The following is a 24,747-nucleotide window of genomic DNA, read 5'->3' on the forward strand; positions in this document are numbered from 1 at the left end:
GTTTATAGCTCAAAAACAATGTATACGTGCGATTTGTGGTGTGTCCGTATTAACTTCATGCAGACCATTGTTTAAAAAACTAAATCTGCTTACAGTACCTTGTTTATATATATTTGAAATGTGTGTATTTGTAAAATGCAACCAAACTTTATATACAAAAAATTATGAATTCTGTAACTTTAATACGAGGTACCCTAACAGACTCATATGTCCGAGAACACACACAAGTTTATATAAGAAAAGTTGCTATCCTATGAGTATACTTTTGTATAATAAGCTCCCAGACACTATCAAAGGCCTTACTTTACATTTGTTTAAAAGAAGATTATTTGAATGGCTAAATGAACAGACTTTCTACTCTGTAAAGGAATATTTAGACTACTAAACCGCTAAATCTGTGACATCTCAATTAATTAATTTATTTATATTCGATAATTTGTATTGTTTTGTATATTAATATTTCTATGTAGATATAATCTAGCTTTAGATAGGTATTATTTATGTGCATGCATAGTACTAGACCTAGGTACAATCTGAGATTTGCATGTCACTGTGTGACAAGGTAGATTGGCTCACTTTATTGTAAACAAACACCTATGCATACCCTATCTTTCGCAAATAAATGACTTATGACTTATGACTATGACTTAGAGTAGGTAGATTATTTTAACTATTATTATGTTAACTATTAGATACTTAATTTTGCAAAATTTTACATACCGGCAAAGAGGAAGATGTATAGAACATACGTTATGTAAATACTTGACCGTCATTATTCGTTAGTAAACCCCTCATCAATGGTGAAAATGAATAATCTTAAAAAAATCTTTTCATACTAAATTTTAAATTTATCACTGCGATAATTCTCTTTAATTCTGATTTATTACCACTTGAGTGCAGAACGCTAGACCAATGAACTGAAAGAATCGCATCAATCACTGAACTTAAGTGTACAACGAAATGCCTGACCTTGAATACTAAACAGCACCCCTATCATGAGCTTGTGATGTTTTACAATTATATTACTCGACACAAAAAAATATTTTTTTTTAACTGTAAATGGGCCTACTCGTCGGAAATAGCTCGATGCGTAAAAGGCGTGTCGTGGCTATCTACTGTAACTGTAGTTACGGTAGATAGCCACAACTCGCTACATATGGCAAAAACTGAGTTAAAGCAAAAAGCAAAAAGCTCGTACGAGGATTTTTTTTTACTCGGTAGGTAAAGACTTAAACTTGTTATGCGTATATCCTGTAACTCAAGTTACAGTACATAGGTATGACACGGCAGTCGTGGGCACAGACTAGCCGATGTGAAGAGCGAGCTGGAAACCGGCCGTGCGTCTAAGGCGATTTAGACGGCGTGCGAACTCGGTTACATTGCGGGCTCTTGACAATTTTGCACAGCCATCAAGTACCGCAATGTAATAAAACTCGTATGCGAGTTCTCGTACCGTCTAAATGGACCCAAAAAGTCTGATGGTGGAATGGGGACGGTGGAATAAGCTCATGCAGCTCTTCAACATACTCTGCGAAGTGCAACCTTTAATACCGATAGACTGGCGAATTTCTGCCGAATCATTTTGGATTCACTGATTGAAAAAATGTGAAAAAATTCAGCGCCCACAAAACGGATACTTCCTAGAAATAAAACTACTACTAGAGCTAGAGCTGGTAGTCCCGTATCCGGCACAGGTACGCACGTGGTACGGCTAGCCGTTCGACGGGGTAGGGTTAGAAATTAATAGAGGAGATACCTGCCACATTCCTGCAGCAATCCGTGCGAGATGCTGGTGATCCCGTCGTTCAGTCTGATCCCAGGCTTGCCTTCCAGTCTTAACACTATGTGCTCCAGCACCATGAATATCAGAAAATACGGCCATGACTGTAAAAAAAAGAAAAATGGTTTACTAAGGAGTTACATACATAAATACATACAATCACGTCCGTATCCCATAAAGGGGCAGGCAGAGCACATGAAACTACTCAAGTTTCAGTGCCACTCTTGGCATTAATGTATTTAAAGAAACGAAATTATGCTATTGCAGTGACAGGTTGCCAGCCTCTCGGCTATACACCATAATTCCCACAGTCGACTTCTACAACACCCATGAAAAATGTGACTCCGAAACATGTCATATTCATTTTAATAATATTTAATTATGTTAAGTAATCGAAATGCGGTATTACAAAAACACCTTTTCATAAGAATCTGTTAGCAAAAAAAATACTATACTTTTTGGCGCATTATCGGCATGATAATTATATCCTCTTAGGTTTGCTGACACAACAAAATATACATAAATAAATAAATATTGGGGACACCTTACACAGATCAACTTAGCCCCAAACTAAGCAAAGCTTGTATTATGGGTGCTAAGCGACGATATAAATACTTAAATGGATAAATACATACTAATATACATAGAAAACATCCATGACTCAGGAACAAAATATCTGTGCTCATCACACAAATAAATGCCCTTACCGGTATTCGCACCCAGGACCGCGGCTTAGCATGCAGGGTCAATACCGACTGAGCCAGACCGGTCGTCGGTAAGCATTTCTATTGTCTAATATAAAATACAAGCCAAGGTCTATTGACCAGCTCTTTCCTAATCGATAGAACGAAACCTTAGTAATGAACACACTTTAAAATTAGGGTCATCGCCCCGTCTGAACTCAACGTTTAAGACTTTTTAATTAATTTGTAAATGCGTACTGAATATTAAGACAAAAGTAGACCTAAAAACTGATATTCCGTACACATGTAGGACCTATTTTCCCCTTTGAAATAGAATCATCGTATAATCTGAAACATCATCATCCTCCTTGCGTTATCCCGGCATTTGCCACGGCTCACGGGAGCCTGGGGTCCGCTTTGACAACTAATGCCAAGATTTGGCATAGGCACTAGTTTTTACGAAAGCGACTGCCATCCGACCTTCCAACCCGAAGGGTAACTACTAACTAGGCCTTATTGGAATTAGTCCGGTTTCCTCACGATGTTTTCCTTCACCGAAAAGGGACTGTATAATCAGAAACATATTGTCCGACAATCTTAATGTATACTCGAAATAGCAACCACAACATTCGCCATCGTTTATAGTGCTCAGAATTTATGTTTGATAAAAGATAAATAATCATATTTAAGTAGTCTATCAGTAGGTACAAGTTTTTTTTTTTATATAATTACCTACATCATAATACAAACTTAAACTAAAATTTACACATTTTACACACATTTTATATAATTGAAACCAAGGATTATTTATATGGGATGTACATAGTTCCTACTAAGAATCGTACTTCGATTTTTTGGCCGATGATTTTGATGATTGCCTATATTTTTTTTTTTTTTCAAAATGTCTGTTGACGTGATAATATATCATGATTTTAAAATAAAAAAATATGTCAATTGTTCTTATAAAAAATAAAAACACGCAAAAATATTTGGGGAAATTATGATTTTGGCCACTTCAGGCTGCGAACAACGCCATCTAGTTTCAAGCCTAAAAGGTCACAGAAAGGCCTAAAGCCTAAAGGGTCAAAGGTACATTTCAGGGCGCTTTTTTGTACGGACTTTGTCAGTCCAGTATTAACACTTTCGCTACCAAGAACCCGACTGTCGGGTACACCGCTCGTAGAAGCGTAGCCGATTACATGGGTTTCCCCGTATGTAGCGAAAATGTCGTAGCGCCGCGTAGAGCCCGGTTTCGAAAGTGTTAAGGTCAGTGCGGGCAAGACCGGCATACTTTATTTGAAATAAAGTTTGAGTGGACATGATCCGCATGGTCCTATGGGCTAGCAAATTTTATATTCTACACAGGTTTTATATACCTTGGTGAATTAAAGTAAATATATATGGTTGACCGTCCCCACGCGCTGAGTACGAAAAGACCGTCTAGTGCTCGTTATCGCGTAATTTCATATGGAAATAATTATTAAAATCATGTTCATTGTTATATTCTGTAATAACAAGGAGTAATGTGATGGATATTAAAACAAACAACGTTGATATTTTCAACATATCAGCATTTTTCTATTTATAAGGCAAGACCGTCATATGTCCCGTAAATGAGGTTGATAACCTTCTTTTTTCAGGTCCGGACAAAAGCAAAGCTGAAACTAATAATTAAAATTAACCTACAACACCCGTCTTAACTCGACTTATTTCCCATAAAGCCTAAAAAAGGTGCCTTACTCTTATATGTCGGTCTTTCCGACTAGGCAAAATTTCGAAGTTACATATTTCAGGACATAAAACAATAAATTGAACGCGTTTTAAGAGCATTAATTGTACTAGACAGGAAGAACGATTATTAAATTACTACGTTACATACATAATGCACAAATATTCCAACTGCTTCTATTTTATTTTAATTTCTTGCGTAACCTTGTTGAACTCGATGGTCGAGTTCAAACAAGAATCAAGTTTTTTGTTAACTAGTGTTCATCCTAGGGATATCTATTGAAGACCAATGCATTAAGGATGAAAAACTGGTATACCTTCGGAGGTGTGATAGATATATAAATACAAAAGTTATATTCAGTAGACGGTCTTTCTGGGTAGACGGTCTTGCCCACACTGACCTTAAATCGTTCTTACTTGAAACTAAAAGAGTAACTAATATATTTAAAAGAATCATACAGTGTGAATTGTCTAAACTATTTTTTCTAAAAATATTGTTAAAATCTAAAGAGAAAAATTGAGAATATCTTTTGTCCGTAATAATTTAACATAAAAAATTAAGAGGACAGAATCGGTCGTTTCTGTCCTCTTAAGCATTTTTATAATTCCAAATTACTTGTGAATTCTTTTGGTGGACACAATTTTAGTATACAACGATGAATATTAAATGACTGTGGCATTACACTAATTGGGGCGGTATTTGGGATAATAGAATTGTATTATCGAAATTACTTAGTGTAATTAGTAATAATTAAACACGTCATCAGTGTAGTTATGATAGTTTTTAAAAAGGTGGCGCTAAAAAATCGAGGTACGATTCTTCGGCCGTTTTCACATTATACGATCCGATATCGGATGTAGGAAGGATGTAATATGTAAAATTGTATGCGCTTCCAGGTCTTCATTTATGTATTTAATAGATCATTAATACTAAAAAACGATATAAAACGCAAAAATTGCGGATTTAATGCCGATAGCACTCTCCTACAACAGTTTTTGTCCGAGGCACCATCGAACTGTCGATATCGGCAGGACGCTTCCGGCCATTTTTGGCATGCCGTGCCGGACCCCAGCTGTCGGCCGATAATATTTGTTTGTCTGCGTATATACTTAATGTAGGTATACGTTTGTAGTAGTGTGCGTGACAAAAATGGCGTCTATTAAACAGCAATTTCCATTGAAAAAAAAAAAAGGTTGTAATGCATCGGTCCGAATTGCGGATACTAGTTTTTTTCATATTTTAGTAGTATAGTTAAATGTAAAAATTATTATTTATTTTGCCTGATACTCTGAGTATTTTTTATGCTCGTTATTTTAATTTTAAAATATAATATTTGGAATATAGTGCTTATAATTATTAAATATAAAACATTTTTTAAATATTTTTGGTACAAAATCGTACTTCATTGATTTGGAACAATGCGTTTTATCGGACCTATGTCCGACACTATCGGAAGTGTTTATCGGATGTAGGATGTCGGTCCGATATCCGATATCGGATCGGATAATGTGAAACGAAACACTTAGTATGAAGTATGTAAATCCTATATAAATAATCCTTGGTGGATATTAAATACATCCACTTAGCGCATCTCTGGTGGAAAAGCACCCTAAGAAGCACATTGCAAAGTATATTCTTAGACAATATTATGTTATGTAGCTTCTATTTCACGCCTGCCGTGTCAACCCTGATAATAGTGCTAAGTGTCAACGGATAGCATTACACATTGCGACAGCATTGAGAAACCGCGGTAACACGATCACCATACAAGTGCTTCTATATCTAAATACATACCAATACGTACAGTCAACCATCCTAGGCCACTGTAGAACCTTTTCACAGTCAACGTCAAAAGCACACCTCGGACACTGGCGATCAAATATATGAAAGAGGCGCGTTCCTAGCACACATTCTAAGCTCGTGTAGGTGAACGCGTACCATGCTTGTATGAGTGAGATATGACAGGTCGATTGTTCGCGTTTTTGACAGGCGGTAACTGTCAGGTAACTGAGAGGGGGTGGGCGGCACTTTCAGCGGGGAGCGGGAGTGGCCATACTGTACGATAGTACTCTTTATTATACTGTGTCAAAAGATACTTCTATGGCCGATAATGTACGGTGGCAATAAGACAGGGTTCTAGAGTGGCCTTATGATACAAATTGGTTGACCGCACAGTCAACAACACAGAGCTGTGAATACAAAGTGCCGAAACACTTTGTATCCACAGATTTTTTTTTCAATTTCAATTTATTGCATCAAATTAACACTTACAGTTAAACCTACGTGCTAATTAGTTTTGTATTTCTTAGGATCTAACATACAATATACAATACAGTGACGTGAAATAGTTCATCAATGAAATACATATTAAATTAAATTTAAATAAAACACATTAGGTACATTCCCCCTATTACGAAACGACGATCTTTCATAATACGACGATCTTCAGAAAGATTTTAGGCCCTACGAGACGAGAGGATGGCTCTTGGAGAGTCAGGAAGAACTTGGAGGTGGAAGAGCTAGTGGGCGAGCCCAACGTCATCGGCGAGAGTAAAGCTTCTCGTCTGCGATGGCTCGGCCATGTGGAGAGGATGGGAGAGGATCGTGCGGCCAAAAGAGCTCACTTGTGGCGATCTACTGAAAAACGGCCGGTCGGAAGGCCCAGGTACCGATGGATCGACGAGGTCCAGAAAGACCTGCGTGACCTTCAAGTGACTGAGTGGCATCAGATTGCACAGGATAGGAGCGAATGGCGGAATCTAGTGTCGGAGGCCAAGATCCACTTCGGGTCGCTGAGCCATCGCAGTAAGTAAGTAAGTAAGTAAGTATGAACATTACAGCTATCTACACTAACAAATCTTCTTAAAAATGACCTAGTTATAGCGTTGCGTTCATTTCCTTAGGCTATTTAAAACAGTACATTTTCGCGTGGCTTGAGATTCGCTAGCGATATACATAAGTATATGTAACAATCGTTTTTGTAAAAACTAGTGCCTACGCTAAATCTTGGGATTAGTTCTCAAAGCAGATCCCAGACTCCCATGAGCAGTGGCAAATGCCGGGATAACTCAAGGAGGATGATGAAACATATACATATATGTAACAATATTATGAAAGATGTATTTAACTGAAGATCATTCCATATCGCTAGATAGTGTAAATTATATCAAGCCATCTTTAGTCACAAAGTCACTGTTGCTTCTAAAATAATACGCTATGACGCAAGCCGAATTTATAAACACTTTGCAATATTTTATACTGACACGGCATATTATAAACAATGATATTAAATAGGTACTTTATATATCATTCGCAAGCAAAGGGGAGAATACGTACAATGCATAAATTATTGTTTAAAAATATTTAGTATTACTGACTAATCAATCAGTAAGTTATTTTATACTGTTATGTTTATCTTAAAAAAAAATAGTTCTGAGTTTTAAATATCTATAAAATATGTTATAATGTGTATAACGAAATCACCTAGTATCAACTTAACCTAATACTTAATTGTTGAAACATACGAAATTAAGATTACCTACTTATATCTACTTAAATAAAATAGCAACATGTCATAAAATAAAATAACCCAGCTAAGCTAACCCTTTCAAACGAGCCATATCTCATCAGTGTACATCCATGGGACAAAGTGCCCATTCTCCTTTTTATCGAAAAATAGTAAGTAGTGTTTTAAGGACGCAAATAAACCGCAGTTTAAATCGCGCGTTCAGAATAGTATTTTATGCAACTGGCGTTTAAGTGAGGTCTAAAAAGACGAGTGGCGCGAGTAACAATTTGAGGCGAAGCCGAAAATTGTTAACAAAAACGCCACGAGTATTTTTATATAATACTTTTTCTACGACCATTCAATTAGTATTTCATAGTTTTCTAAAATAACTTTCGTGAAATTCGCACTGTTCCTGTATTTTGACTTGTCGGCCTCCCCTCTGTTCCTGCACTCACCCTGCCGCCCGCGCTCCCCCGCGCCGCCTCCAGCCCCCGGCGCCCCGCGCACCCACGCTATATCCCTTAAAGGCTTCCTAACAATGCTTAAAGCTAGGAACACACTACGCGGACGTCCGTCGTGAATCGACCGCGGACGGGAATCTGGATAATGGAAATACACATAACCGTGCAAACTATCGGTCGACGGACGTGGACGTGGCCTTGAGCGCACGGACGTCCGATCGAAATCTGGCTCTCTGGATGTTTTTTCCGTGCACACTGATAGGTCGCGGTCGCGGTCGTTTTACGACGGACGTCCGCGTAGTATGTTCCTAGCTTTAAGAGCTATATCGTATGCGTGGGTGCGCGGGGCGCCGGGCGGGGGCGGGCATCTTTTATGTAGGGTTTTAAAGATCTATGCACGACACTGTAAATGATGAATAACACTACGGGAATGGAAAAAATAACGAAAGACACACTATCTATCTAGTGATAGTTGAAGATCTATACGGGACGTGTTAGATGTAACAAGTAGTTTAGGGCGTTGAACTTTGAACTTAAAAGGTCACGAAAGTCTCCGTATGACATACACGTCTCACAAATGAGGTTTACTGGAGAACGTAGCATAATCAGAATTATTATTGCTCTAATCCTGACGCCGTGGCTTGCGTGGGCGACGGTCGAGCGATGTTCGCGCGACGGCGATGTGACGCGTACGAAATCAAACCTTATCGATATGGAAGTAGACGATGCGATGAGCCGCGTCGCGCGACGGTCGCGCGACCGTCGCCCACGTAAGACACCGCGTGAGTCTCTTATCTACCTGCAGGTGTAGTGCGAGAAGGGTGCTTCGTATTTTTTCGGTAACGTTCGTACTTGTCATGCTAGTTTAGTCAATGTCAGTACATCTTGTACTGAGACTGACTGAAATAGCATGACACGTTCGTACGTTTCCGTAACAATACGAAAGCAAATCTTTTCGCACTAACATCTGTACATACTACTTAACACTTTCGAAACCGGGCTCTACGCGGCGCTACGACATTTTCGCTACATACGGGGAAACCCATGTAATCGGCTACGCTTCTACGAGCGGTGTGCCCGACAGTCGGGTTCTTGGTAGCGAAAGTGTTAAGAGTTTTTGACGTATTGGATACGTTAGAGCGGTTTACATACACTACGTCCGATCGGAATTTGTAAAAATAAGATATATATACTAGCTTTTACCCTCGGCTTCGCTCGCGTTAAATTGCGTAATGCTTCAAACTCCCGACCCCCATTTTAGGGAAGTGGTGGGCTACAAATGAACAAAAGTAACCTAAAATCACGTCAATTTATCATTCCGTTCTGGCGTGAAAGACAGACAAACAAAGATAGGTACATACTTAGAGTTTAGACACTCTCCCATTTATAATATTACTACCTTTTGCCCGCGGCTTCGCTCGCGTTAGAAAGAGACAAAAAGTAGCCTATGTCACTTTCCATCCGTTCAACTATCACGTCATTCCGTTTTACCGTGAAAGACGGACAAACAAACAGACATACCTACACACTTTCCCATTTATAATATGAAGTATGGATTCTGCATTTCAACAGCATGGCAAAGTGTAAACCATCTAAACCAATTATTTTTTCAAACTTTGAAGGCTCAGAGCGATCAATCAAGAAACTGACGTGTTGAGCAACATTGAAAGTGCGGTGTGACCTAAATAGAAAATTCGCTTGTGTGCAAAATAAGCCTAGTTCGCTGACGTATTGCAACATACTTAACAACTTGTAATAAATATTTTAATTAAACTCCTATTCTACTAAATAGCTACTATAAAATTAAATTAAATTCTATTTAATAGCTACTTTCGTTCATATTATTCCGATTTCCTCACGATGTTTTCCTTCACCGAAAAGCGACTGGCAAATATCAAATAACATTTCGCACATAAGTTCCGAAAAACTCAGTGGTACGAGCCGGGGTTCGAACCCAGGAATTAATGTAAGTAGGAATGTAAGTTTTTTTCAGCAGCAATGAAGTTTAAACATGGTTGCGATTATACATAAGGTTAAGTTAGCTGGCCCCGTAGCCGAATGGCATTTCTCCGACGCCAAACGAAAGCGATACGCCGCTGGCTCTGTCGCGCCAATACGCAAGCGCGATAGAGATAGATATCTACTAGCGCTTCGTTTCGTGAGCGTTTCGTGAGCGATTGTGCCATTCGGCTAGCCACCCTGATACAGATGTATTGCGAAAAGTTTTGCCTTCGTATTGTTACGGAAACGTACGAACGTGTCATGCTGTTTCAGTCAGTCTCAGTGCAAGATGTACTGACATTGACTGAACTAGCATGACAAATACGAACGTTTCCGGAAAAATACGAATGAAACCCTTTTACTACATCTGTAGTCTCTTTTACTCGGGGTAAGACACTATAAATTCCTTACAAGTCTTGCATAAGTATTCAAACTTAGATAGTTTTAACTTAAAATTCAGCTTCTTTCCTCTTAAAAAGCCTAAGCCTTTTCCTCATCATACTTTTATGAAGCATGCAATATTACTGGACGATATTGGTCTGCAGATTCCCCCATATTAACCCTAAAGAGCCATAACTACATCGAAATGTTTGTTCAACAATGGACCCTGTCAAATATTAACTAAGGTTTACAATCTAATGGTTTAATAAAAGTAGTTGGTACAGGTTTCATGTGGCATTTTGGCCGGCCAAATTCATAAACACGAGTTCGGGGTTAGGGAATGTTGCCCACTGGATTATTAAAAGATATTGCTGGTGCATGAAAGCTAAAATGCGGTAGGTATATTAATTTTATAGTGTTTAGTCTATAAAAAGCTACATTTATTTTTAATCACATTTGCAATGAAAAACTATATAATTAGGTATAAAAAAGTTAAAGTACGGAACTAGAAATTTCTGAACTTCTTTGGAAGAACGATTTTTCTATAACTGCCGCTCCGCCTGCGTGCACATTTAGTGTGAGTGATGAAAATAATATTTGTATTATAAAGGTAAATATGCCTTTAGCTAAAACCAAAGAGTATCAAGTATTATAAAGAGTTACTGTCAAAGTAAAATAATTATGTAATCACAGGGCATAGACTGCCATCTCTCGACACAGGCTTAAAACTTTTAAATCTCAGGTTTGACAATTTGGCCCGTATTCTTAGCTGGATATGTGTTAAAATGTCAAATATTAATATTAGCGCCATCTAGCCGGGCGTCCCCCAAAGGTGTAACGCCATCTAGGCCACCGTACCTTTTCCAATAATTATGGTTCACGAGGTGTTTTATTCATAGACTGTAGCTGTCTATACGGAGTTACATATATATGTCTTTGGCTAAAACATACCTGTTTAAAGAAGTTAGGCACATCCTCCTTCCTCTCAAACATGTGTTCCTGTGGCGTGATGAGGTAGAACATCCTCCCCACCCCTTTGAGGTGGCTCACCATCGCCGACTCCGCCAATGTCTCGTTGGCGAATGAGAACTCCATGGTTTACCTGAAAAAAAAAAAAACAATATTATTACTTGTAGTTCTGTGAATGACACCGAGGAAGTCAGGACAAGAGCATGTCCTATCACCTAGCTGTCGACTGTTCAACGATACCCTGCGTAATCTCTTATCCACGTGGATAAGACATCTGTCACTCTCACACTCATATACTTGCCGAAGCGTGACGGATGCTTTATCCACATAAAATTGGAAGCATCAGTCGCCGGAAGATTACAATACAGACACCGATCTTGCACTAAATCGTGCAGGAAGGAAGAAAAGGACGAGGGCTGACCCCAAATTAATGGAATTAAGGCCAATATGACGATCATGAATTGATGAGCAGTTCTGTGAACTGTAAACCTTCGCGATATGATTAGCGTACGTGAAAAACACTTAGTTATTTAAAACATTATCACAGTCAAGTGTCGAAGATCTTAATCACTAACTACATGATTATTAAATTAAAGTTTTTTAAAATAGTCATAGGATCAGCTGGCTGAACTGAACTGCGATGGACAACCTCTGCGCCAAGAACGACCCGGAGCGGGGTTGAGACCTCTCCTGCAGGGGATGCCCCAGCTCCCCGAGGAAATTTTTTGCCTCCCAGCATCAGCGTTCAGATTTTTTCAGATCAAGGGGAACAAGCAAATTATGGCATTTCATAGATGATATAGTCATTATAAAACAATCGACCCAAGCGCTCTTGCCATCTGCAATGTAGACTACACCATGCTTATTTGTTTATAGCCTTAGAAAAGTATTGTAGAAAAAAAAGGCTTACCACAATAAAAAAAAAACACCGAAATATTTAATACGTAATAAACACAGGCAACTAAAAGTTATCTGCATTGAGACTGTGCATGAGCGTTACCTACCTAATTGCCTAAATGTAAAGCGATTTTATCTTTAAACACTTCCTATCTGGTTATGCGTAAAACTTGCCAGAGGAAAAAAACTGAACTCACTTCATCTAAATCGATAACCCTAGTTTATTTTATAATACAAATTCGTAAGATTATTATCAAAACAGGCGCAATATTTTTTTAGTAACCTATTTATTTGTGACTTAACAAGTTTAGTTAAAGAGTAAAAATCTGTATTGGCAACGCGCGTGAAAGAAAGAGGAACGCTGATGGTCACAAATATACGTAATGTTATGGGTACTTATCTCAAACATTAAATTGCTATAGGTAGTATTTTTCAACTAGGATGAGGACTGTGACACTTGAAAATTTCCGAATCAGGCATAAGTATTACAATTACGCATAGGTAAGTACTACAATTTAAGTTCGTAAAATATTTTTGAAATAGTACATTACGATACAAGTGGCGCTCAGTTCGAAACGAGTGGCGATGGCGATAAATTGAAACACGACCGAAGGGAGTTTTTTAAATCGTCACGAGTTACGAATTTCCTATTTGCACGTGTACCTATCGTACGACGTTGTTTCAGTACAGATGGCCCTCCGAAGTTTTGACCTGATAAAAACCGGCCAAGAGCGTGTCGGGCCACGCTCAGTGTAGGGTTCCGTAGTTTTTCGTATTTTTATCAAAAACTACTGAACCTATCAAGTTCAAAACAATTTTCCTAGAAAGTCTTTATAAAGTTCTACTTTTGTGATTTTTTTCATATTTTTTAAACATATGGTTCAAAAGTTAGAGGGGGGGGACGCACTTTTTTTTCCTTTAGGAGCGATTATTTCCGAAAATATTAATATTATCAAAAAACCATCTTAGTAAACCCTTATTAATTTTTAAATACCTATCCAACAATATATCACACGTTGGGGTTGGAATGAAAAAAATATCAGCCCCCACTTTACATGTAGGGGGTACCCTAATAAAACATTTTTTCCATTTTTTAGTTTTTCACTTTGTTGGCGTGATTGATATACATATTGGTACCAAATTTCAGCTTTCTAGTGCTTACGGTTACTGAGATTATCCGCGGACGGACGGACGGACGGACGGACGGACGGACGGACGGACGGACGGACGGACGGACGGACGGACGGACGGACGGACGGACGGACGGACGGACGGACGGACGGACGGACGGACGGACAGACAGACATGGCGAAACTATAAGGGTTCCTAGTTGACTACGGAACCCTAAAAATGACCCACTTCTCGCACTAGTTCGTAAAAAAGCACCATCTGTACTGAGAAATATTTTTAAATAACCTAACCACAAAATTGAAATTTTGGAAAAACCCCCGACATATGACAGTGGACCGATTTTCATGAAACATGGCTAAGAACACTCCCGACTAACTCAGCTTTCACACAATTAAATACTAAATCTAAATCGGTTCATCGTTTCGGGAGCTACGATGCCATAGACAGACACACACACAGACAGACACGTCAAACTTATAACACCCTAAACATTAAATTCCCCGCGCGCGCGCTCAGCGAGTGGACGTGTGTAGCTTGTGTGTTTACGTTTACGAAATATTGAATAAAAACAATGGTGCAGTGCAAAAAGTGCAAACAATTCGTGTCTTCTACAAAAGATGATACAGTGAAGTGCAAATCTTGTGATGGTATCTTTCATAAAAGGTGCGCGAGGAAGGACAGATGTGAGGATTGTTTCCGGAAGGAGTCTGGCAGTCCTTCAGGACCCAGGCAGGACGGAAGTAAGGAAAAAATTGAATACAAACCAGGAGAAACCTCACTGGAAGCGGTGATTAAGGAAGTAAATAGCAAGTTGGATGCGATTTATAACGTCGAAAAAAAGTTAGACGAGCTAAAGGATACAGTGGACTTTTACTCTGAAAAATACCAGACGCTGATAGAACATAAAGAAGTAACAGATAAAAAGATGAAAGCTCTCGAACAAAAGAATACCTACCTTGAAAAATGCAATAAAGCTTTAGAAGAGCGGATTATGGAACTGGAACAGCAAAAAAAGGAGAAAAACGTGGAAATAATAGGCTTAGAAAAAAACACAGGGGAGAATACAACCGAAATAGTGAAAGAAGTAGCGAAAAAACTTAATTTAAATCCTGACGACATAAAATATGCATCGAGGGTCGGCCGAGAAAAGGCGGGCGAAGGCAAGCCGCAGCCCGTTGTCGTCAAGCTGAAGTGCAGAACCACACGGGAGAAGTGGCTACAAGCTAGAAAGACCCCACTCTTTAACAGCCACATCTATGCAAACGGAAGTCAAAAACCCATATACATCAATGAAGACCTCCCAAAATTTAAACGTCAGTTGTTCTGGTCGGCAAAAACGCAACTTCGAGATATTTGCAGATTCATATGGATTCAGAATTCCAACATACTAGCTCGGAAAGAAAACGACGCAAAAATATATAAAATAAGGTGTGAAAAAGACATCGTAAACATTACAGCCTAGTCACTAAGCAAATAGCTGTGTGTACACACTACATGATTTCCCATTCGTGACAAAATAGATAGTCTTCTAGATATTGAAGGTGAAGTGGACTTTTCACGCCACAAGAACATCCAAACATGGAGTACAGCTTACAATAAGAAAAAACAAATTATCACATTACATCTAAACATAAGGTCGCTGCGTAAGCACTTTAATGAATTATTAGTTTTAATTGATCAGTGTCAAAACCAACCAGATATTATTATATTATCTGAAGTCAACATAAGGGAAGATGAAATTTCATGTTATGGGATAAATGGATATTGCATCTATTCAAAAACTAGACAAACGGGCCGCGGAGGGGGCATATTAATATATGTTAAAAATAAAATTAATTTTTCGGTAGTAGAGGTAAATTACCTAAGTATGGAATTAATATATGGAATTGTGCAACTAGATAAAAGAAAAATTAACTTACTGGCTATCTACAGACCTCCCCAAACGAACAAAAATGTATTTATACAACAACTGGAATTATGTGTTCAGCGCGTACCAAGCTGCGAGGATTTGATAATTATTGGAGACATAAATATGGACTTATCTAGAGAAAATATGAATTCGTCGATTAGTAACTACAAAAACACCTTGTGTGGATATGGCCTGCAGTGCTGCATACCTAGTTCGGAGATAACGCGGGTCGGTATCGTGGACGGGCGGCTGGACGAGTCGTGTATAGACCATGTGTGGGTGCGAGCGAGACGGCAACAAGCGCCTGCGGCCGTGAGTGTGATAGAGTGCGGTATATCGGATCACCATATGATCGGCTTAAGTTTGGACCTTGAACGTGAGCATTTTAATAAAAGTGCATTGCAAAAAAATACACAACTTGTTTTAGACGATAAGCTCGTTAATAGCAAATTAGATAATTATGAATGGTCACAATTACTTATGATAACTTGTCCCTTGCTGCTATATAATAAACTAAGTACAGTTTTTGAGTCAATTTATAGTGAGAGTAAGATTGAAAAAAAACGACAGGTAAGAAGGATTACACAACCATGGATAAATAGAAGGTTATTTGCTATGATTTCTAAACGGGACGAGTTGTTTAGAGTGTGGAAGGCGTCCCCAAATAATATGTGCAAAAGACTAGAATACACCAAATACAGAAATATTGTAAATAAACAAATAAATAATGCTAAGAATATGTATCGAAGACAGGAAATTAAAAATTGTCAAAATGATTATAAAAAAATTTGGAATACGATTAACGGTTGGTTGGGGCGTCTCAAACTAAATGTAGACGAAGTAGTTTTGCGTTATCTGGGAAAAGTTGATAATATTTATAACATATGTAGTAAATTCTCTGAAACGTTTACCCAAGAGATATTAAATATAAAGCACAATTGTAATGTAAAGTTTTTAGATCGTAATTCATATGTTAATAAAATAGACTTGTCATTTAGGTTTCAAAAAGTGTGCGCGAATGACATTGAAAAAATTGTAAATAATTTAAGTGCAAATAAAGCGCCAGGATTAGACCAAATTAGAATAAAGGACATTAAATATATTAAAAAACAATTATGCCCCATTTTGGCTAAATTTGTTAACATGTGTGTGACTAAAGGTGTTTATCCAGAAAACCTGAAAAAATCCTACATAAGACCTATATATAAGAATGGAAGTCATTTAGAATATACGAATTACAGACCCATAGCAATACTGTCGGTTATTAACAAAATAATGGAAAAAGTGATCGTTGGACAAATATCAGGTTTTCTGGAGAAACACAATGTACTTACGGACGCACAGCACGGGTTCCGGCGAGGTCGGAGTACGGCGACGGCGCTGTCACACTTCTCAGATGAAATAAACAGCTGTTTGAATGAAGGTAAGCAAGTTCTGGCACTTTTTATAGATTATAAAAAGGCATTCGATACTTTAGACCACGAGGTGCTACTTCAAGCCATGAGTGAGTGTGGCATCGCCGGCCCCGTCCACGACTGGTTCCGCAGCTACCTGGCGGGCAGGACCATACGCACGAGCGTCGCCGGCGCCACGGGCGCGGAGTGTGACGTCACGCTCGGGGTGCCCACCGGCTCGGTGTACGGCCCTGTCGGCTTTGTAATGCTTGTCAACAGTGTGGTAAATGTCCTGACCGACTGTAAAGTGTTTATGTATGCGGACGATATGTGCATACTTGCCTCAGACATCGATATTTCGGTAGCCCATAATAACATTCAAGGAGACTTTGACAGAGTAGTGAAATGGGCTCACGATAACGGCATAATCATAAATTTGTCAAAAACAAAATGTATGCACATATATTCCCCATACAATCGAAAGGCAAAAACTGTTAATTATAATGAGTATGCTATAGTAGGTCATAGTTACGAATGTCTGCACAATGGAATAGGTAATATCCATAGTTGTAGTTGTGAACCTTTAGAATATGTTAGTACTTATAAATATCTAGGTATGCATGTAGATAACAATTTCAACTGGAAAAACCATGTTACTGCAGTTTGTTCCAAACTCCGTTCAGTCCTAAGTAAGTTATATCATTTAAATAGTTTAGTTAGTAAAAGAACAATGCTAGTTGTGTATTACGCGTTAGTTGACTCAATTATTAGTTATGGTCTTAGTGTTTATGGTAGAACTTTTCATACTTATTTAGAAGAAATTAAAAAATACAGTTAAGATCTATGAAATATTTGGTAAGTAAAAAATTTAAGAATAAACTTAAAGGGGAATATGACAAATTGTACAAGATATGTAAAATACTGCCTATACATCAAAAAGTGCAATATATACTAGCAGTAGAAAACTATTATGATAATAATAAATATATAATAAAAAAACAGAGTAAATATACAACAAAGAGTATAAGGCTAAAAAAGTTGTTCAAAGGAATGCTAAAAACTACTATGGCAAAAGGACTAATATGTTTTTGGTACCAAAGTTATATAATGAAATTAGCTTGCTAAGGGAAGAAAATAGATGTACTATAGCAGAATTAAAGAAAAAGTTAAAAGAAACGCTATTGGAGAAATTGCCCTAAGATATTTATCTACCTACCTAAAGTATAAATAAATAAATAAATAAATAAATAGATATTATAGGACATTCTTACACAGTATAAGTGTAATTGAGTAGTCCAGGAAGCATTAGCATGTAATAATGATAACATAAGCTTGCGCATTGCATGTAAATAGTTTTAAGTTAATTAGTGCCTAATAAATATGTAAGTACCTAAGTATACTATATATATATATATAAATGTTAAAAATGAGCGCTATCTCGCCAACAAACTGCAAGACAGTTTGGCGAGAAACATAAATGTGAAAAATATAATGTACTTATTTGTTAAATAAATAAAAAAAAAAAAAAAAAAAAAAAAATAAATGTCATATACAAAGAAAAAGTGACCAAAGCCTCCAGTGCTCCGAGCTGGAATCGAACCAGCGTACTCCGCTTACCGGGCGAATGCCAGAACCACTCGGCTATCGGTCCACGAAAGCAAGGGTCGAAATTTCTAAGTATATGACATTTCCGAAGGCTCGTGGCGCCCTCTGGCCATCCCTGAGGTAGAAAAGTATGGTTCGACCTCCTAGCCGAATCAACTCAGGTGATTACAAGCTAGCGAAGAGAGATGGCGCTGCCATTATTTTATTTTCTATGAAAGTAATTTAATTTGTTCTTAGAGTTATAACACCCTGTCGTTTTTGCGTCGGGGGTTAAATAGTTATTTGTAATACAAGGGGGCAAAGTTGTATTTTAACGCCGAGTGTGGAATTGAAAAACGAGCTAGTGAAAGGAATCTACAGTTGAACCACGAGCGAAGCGAGTGGTTCGAGAATAGAATCCTGAACTTGCGAGTTTTTTAACACACGAGAAGTAAAATACATTTGCACCCGAGTGTAACACAAAACTTTTTTTTTTTTTTTTTATGGGATAGGAGGCAAACGAGCAGACAGGTCGCCTGATGGTAAGCGATCACCGCCGCCCATGGACACCCGAAACACCAGAGGTGTTGGAGGTGCGTTGCCGGCCTTTAAGATGGGTGTACGCTCTTTTCTTGAAGATTTGAAGGTCGTATCGGTCCGGAAATACCGCAGGCGACAATTCATTCCACAGTTTAGCTGTGCGGGGCAGGAAGTTTCTGGAGAAACGCACAGTTGAGGACTGCCAGCCATCTAGATGATGACGATGGAAATGTTGTCGCGTAGGGCGATGGCGGAAAGAAGCGGTAGGGATTAATCCAAACAATTCCTCGGAGCACTCCCCGTTATACATGCGATAGAAAATGCAGAGCGAGGCCACATCTCTACGCAGCGCCAAGGGGTCAAGCCGATCGGAGATATGCTGGCAGTTGACAATTCGAGTCGCTCGTCGTTGGATGCGGTCCAGAGGGAGAAGCTGGTACTGAGGTGCCCCTGCCCATAGATGAGAACAGTACTCCATGTGTGGGCGAACCTGCGCCTTATAGAGCTGAAGGCGGTGGGCTGGAGTGAAATACTGTCTCGATCTATTGAGCACACCCAGCTTTTTTGAGGCCAGTTTGGCCTTACCTTCTAAATGACCGCGAAACTGGACTGCACTCGAAATGTCAACGCCTAGAATTCCTATACTGGCTGTGGCAGTGAGGGGAGTGCTCTCAAAAAAGGGTGATGCGACAAACTCTAACTTTTTTGCGGTAAACGCGCAAACCTGTGTCTTGGTAGGGTTAAATCGGACTAAGTTAAGTCGACCCCATTCAGAGACTTCTTTCAAGGAAGTCTCAATTTCAGACACAAGTTTGTTCCGGCTCTCGATGACGTTTTCCCGAGAGATATTGGTGCGGCCGGTGTAAGTAGCATCAACCGTACTATCATCCGCATAACAATGAATGCCGCTGGTTTGCAGCATGTCATTGATATGCAAGAGGAATAGCGTAGGTGATAGCACACAGCCTTGGGGAACACCAGCATTCACAGGCATGGAGTCAGAGCATTTACCGTCAACTAAGACCTTTATGCTTCTGTCTGCCAGGAAGCTACCCACCCAAACACATAATCTCTCGGGAAGCCCGTAGGATGGTAACTTCGAAAGAAGTGCTTTATGCCAAACGCGATCAAACGCTTTCGCGATGTCCAAACTAACGGCCAATGCCTCACCCTTCATCTCGATTTCCTGTGCCCAACGATGTGTCAGGTTAACTAGAAGATCACCAGCCGAGCGGCCTCTACGGAAACCATATTGTTGGTCACTAAACAGCTGGTGATCCTCTAGGTACCGTAAGAGCTGGCAGTTGATGATGGATTCCATTATCTTCGAGAAGAGGGAAGTTATAGCTATTGGCCTATAGTTGGACGGATTTGAGCGGTCGCCTTTTTTAGGGATCGGGTGCACCAAAGCTGACTTCCAAGAAGCCGGGACTACGCCGGAAGAGTAAGAGAGCCGAAAGAGACGCGTTAAGATCGGAGCCAACTCAGGAGCACAAGTTTTTAGCACAATGGCAGGGATTCCATCGGGCCCACTCGACCTATGAGTGTCGAGGGAACGAAGTGCTTTACGCACTGAGCTTTGGTTGAACCGGACATCCGGCATATAGCTCTCGCACCACGGTATAGTCGGCGGCGCGTTTCCCCCGTCATCCAAAGTAGAGTTGGACGCAAAGAGTTTGCCCAGAAGGTCGGCTTTATCTTTTGCGTCGTGGGCCCATGAATCACTTCCCATGTGCAGGGGTGGAAAAGATGGCGTGCAGAAATTCCCTGGATAGCTTTGGCGAGAGACCAGAACGCACGAGTGCCCGAAGGAGGTGCTCCAATTTCTCGCCAATTCTACCGATGTGCAGCGACTTTGCTCTGGCGATAACTCTTTTGAAGGACCTGGAGGCGAAGTTAAACTCCTTTTTTAGTGCGCTGGTATTTTCATCCCGTACTGCCGCCGCATTAACCCAGGCTCGGTAGCACTCGTTTTTCCAACGCGAGGCCTCTTTACAGAGACGACTGAACCAGGGTTGCGATTTACCACCAACAGGGACTACAGAAGATGGAATGAAAAGCTCCATTCCCTGCAGCACCACGTCAGCAACAGAATCAGCGACGACATCGGGAACATCCGGCGAGAAGCAAACTTGCCTCCAGGGGTAGGATGCAAAGAAGGACCGCATCCCATCCCAGTCTGCTGACCTATAGTGCCACACACGGCGTGTACATGCAACTCGCCGACGCGGCGTGCACGCGAGCGGAACCGTGCTCCGAATCAAGCAGTGATCCGATGACCCCAGCGGGGCTTCAACGGATACACCGTAATCTGTCGGATGAGAAGTCAGCAGAAGGTCCAACAGGGAAGGTTCCTGTCCTTCCACATCTGGGATTCGCGTAGGCGTAGTAACCAGTTGTGTTAGGCCGTATGCCAGAGCAAAGTCAAAAACAGATCACTATAGCGAGGAAGCTACAACGCAAAAAATGCGTTTATCACTGCTTCCAGTAGTTCCACAGGTGGTAAATCATCTTTATTACTAGATTCACCTACTCATATCAATTTAAAAGCAGTTAATTTGACTTTATTCAAGGTCAAATTACTTTACCCACTAGTGGATAAAATGCGTTTTTACCCGCTGGTATTAAAGGACAAAACACGTGTTTCCGAGCTAGTGAGGGGAAAAATATTTTTCAGTACTAATGCTGATGGTGCTTCTGGCTAGCAATTTCATCGGAATATTAGGATCATCCATAAATTACGTCACACTAAAAATCATGATTTTTGACCCCTCCCCCCCTCCTTGTCACAGCTGGTCACATTTGTTAGACTCCCCCCTCCCTAGTGTGACGTCACATATTTACACGTAGCAATTATTGAATAAAAACAGCGGTTAAAAATCAATCTTATTTCCATTTGTGTGCTTAAATTATTCTTTACCACACCAACAGGTAAAGGCTCTCTTGATACTTCAAAAAACGAATGACAAAGTTTCATTTTGTCTACAAGAGTGCAAAGTAATTTCGTAGTCATTTTAACTTGATGTCCACGGGTATGGCTAGTAGAATAAACGTTTAACTCTTTAGATGTTAAAAAAATGAATCAAGCTAAATTGTTTGATGTTTTGCAGTTAATATTTTCCACCTGTTGGTGTGTTTGTGTGTGTGTGACAAATTTATATAACCTGTGTGCTTTGAAACCCCTGCAAAACAATTGGTATCTTTTATAACAGGATGCGAAGCTGAAAATAGGTGATAGTCTAGTCCATTTAGATCATTTTTTAAGCTATATGGTAGCTTAGACAAATTTTAGTTTATTTATCGACCCAAGTAATCACTCCAATCATTTTTTTTATGTTATTCAATTTTTAAATCACTGTAGTTTGTTTTTCTTTAGACATATATTTCAAATTTATTTTATGGTATACGATAAAACATTATACAATACGAAATAAAACCAAAACAACTTAATACAGTAACAAGAGTACGCTTATCGATTTAGTCTGAAATTTTGGAGTATTCACCGAAAAGTTAAAAAAAAACGACGAATAAAATTTTGTCCAAGACATTTATAGCTAAAGAATGTTCTAAATGGCCTAGACTATCGCCTACTTTCGGCTTTTCATCCGGTTAACAAACTTCCTGTATTTGTAATTTTGTATAGGTATATGCTTATGAGGTTTTCATAAAGTAACAGTTTAAAGTTCGTGTTAAACCCTTACATTATGATAGATTTTGAAATGTGACGTCACGAACTTTAGGACCCCTCCCACCCCCATGTCACACATTGTCACACTTCGCCGACCCCCTCCCTCCCCCTTAACGTGTGACGTAATTTATGGATGATCCCATATCACAATTTCGTTTCCTTTCGCCCCTTAACTTTTGTGCCATTAAACAACCCCTTAAAAGAGTGGCACTTAAAACTTTCCATGTGTGCTCTGCTTACCCCTTTTGTGAATACACGTGTTAGTTTGTGCGTCATGTCTTCTGAATCCCTGGTAATGATTGCTAAAGTTCTAAAAGTAACCTGTTTCCCAGAAAACATTTTGTTCGTAATATATTTTATCTGTGACTTCCATATTAAGACGTGACTTTTGCGAAGATTCGTATTCGAAGTTTTCCGTCGGGAAGTTTTGGAAACTTTGGCTTGATGGGCTGGAAAAGTTTTTCATGAAATATTCATGCACTTGAATGGTTTTTCCAATGTTGTGTTTATATACTCGTGTTTGTCTTCTTCTACTGTTGCTGACTTATAATGTTGCATTTTTTAAATAAAATATTGTAATATACTATACTAGCTTTTTCCCGCTTCGATCGCGTTAGAAAGAGTCAAAAAGTAGCCTATGTCACTCTCCATCCCTTCAACTATCTCCACTTAAAAAATCACGTCAATTCGTCGCTCCGTTTTGCCGTGAAAGACGGACAAACAAACAAACACACACACTTTCCCATTTGTAATATTAGTAAGTAAGTATTTAACTTCGCAATTCTAATATTAGTCACCACCGTTACGTAATTAAAATAAATTAGCTGTTCTATTTATAAATTCGTGTTTATCATTTAGCAATTAGGAAGTAATGACGCTACTAGAAATATTATTCCGACATAATCAACTGCTGCTGTTCCAACGATAATTAGAATAATTTTAGAATCATAATAAAATCAAAAACTACCCTAATATTTGGTTGCCAGTGTCCGAGGTGTGCCACTGTTATTGTATGCACCTATTTTGATGTTTTCTGTCTGTTACTCTGAATTTTTCTTACTTGATGGTCTCATCGGAAGATCAGCTCTGGAAGTCATCAGTAACACGCTGAAATGAGGCCATTTCCTGGCGCTTTATTCCTTTCTGTTGTGTTAGAATAGATATGTTATTCTGTCTTGCCTGTGTTGAATGTTTATTATATTTGATGCTATTCTATTGACAATGCACATCAATGTCATCATAATCATGCAGACTATATTGTTTTTTCTATATTGTGCTAGTTTTTTAACACTGTCAACCCAGCTGGTTGGATTGGTATGTCCACATATTGCTTAAATTAATATAAAATAATCATTTCTGTACTCGATAATCTCGGAAGACTATGTCTTATTCTCTCAGGGACTAAAACAGGAACTGTTAAAATTATAATTATGAATGGTAAACCGAACGACGTAAAATATTATAAATTTATTTTTGTCGAGTTATTTTCGTGTTCAACCAAAAATTCTTGTTCCGAAAGAAAGTTTTCGAATAGTTATAAGTTTCGTATACAGAAGTTTTTTTCAAATCTTTTTCCATTTGATACTGTAGCTCATTGTGTTTTATATAGATTTGTTAACAGTTTAGGTAAAACTGTTAACAGAAAACATCAAAATAGGTGCATACAATAACAGTGGCACACCTCGGACACTGGCAACCAAATATACGAAAGAGGCGCGTTCCTAGCACACAGTCTAAGCTCGTGTAGGTGAACGCGCGCTATGCTTGTATGAGTGAAATATGACCGGTCAACTGTTTGCGTTTTGACGGGCGGTAACTGTGAGGTAACCGAGAGGCGGTGGGCGGCACTTTCAGTGTGGAGCGGGAGTGGCCGTACAGTACGATAGTACTATTTATTATACTGTGACAGTGGTAAAAAAGTTAAATAGCAATCGATAGAAAAATATAAAAATATCTACAGTCAAGTGTAAAAATATGAGTCTGTAATAAGAGCGTAGTACTTACCATATTTATGAGACGATCTTTTCGATACATATTTTTGCACTTTTTTTAAGGTTAAATTTAATACGTAAAAAGACTTAAATGACACTTG

General features: G+C 39.0%; 1 protein-coding gene across 1 annotated transcript in view; it reads right to left on the reverse strand.

Moving 5' to 3' along the window:
• Positions 1–24,747, reverse strand: part of LOC125242620 (alkylglycerol monooxygenase-like) — an 83,319-nt gene that overhangs the window by 36,662 nt on the left and 21,910 nt on the right. The window contains exons 2-3 of the mRNA XM_048151427.1: positions 11,495–11,645; positions 1,757–1,884 (exon numbers count right to left, since the gene is read on the reverse strand). Coding sequence (XP_048007384.1) covers positions 1,757–1,884; positions 11,495–11,638 — 272 coding nt within the window. The 5' untranslated portion in view covers positions 11,639–11,645. The remainder of the gene's footprint in view (positions 1–1,756; positions 1,885–11,494; positions 11,646–24,747) is intronic.

This window comes from Leguminivora glycinivorella, chromosome 3 (genome assembly GCF_023078275.1).
Source record: "Leguminivora glycinivorella isolate SPB_JAAS2020 chromosome 3, LegGlyc_1.1, whole genome shotgun sequence".
Taxonomy (NCBI): Eukaryota; Metazoa; Arthropoda; class Insecta; order Lepidoptera; family Tortricidae; genus Leguminivora; species Leguminivora glycinivorella.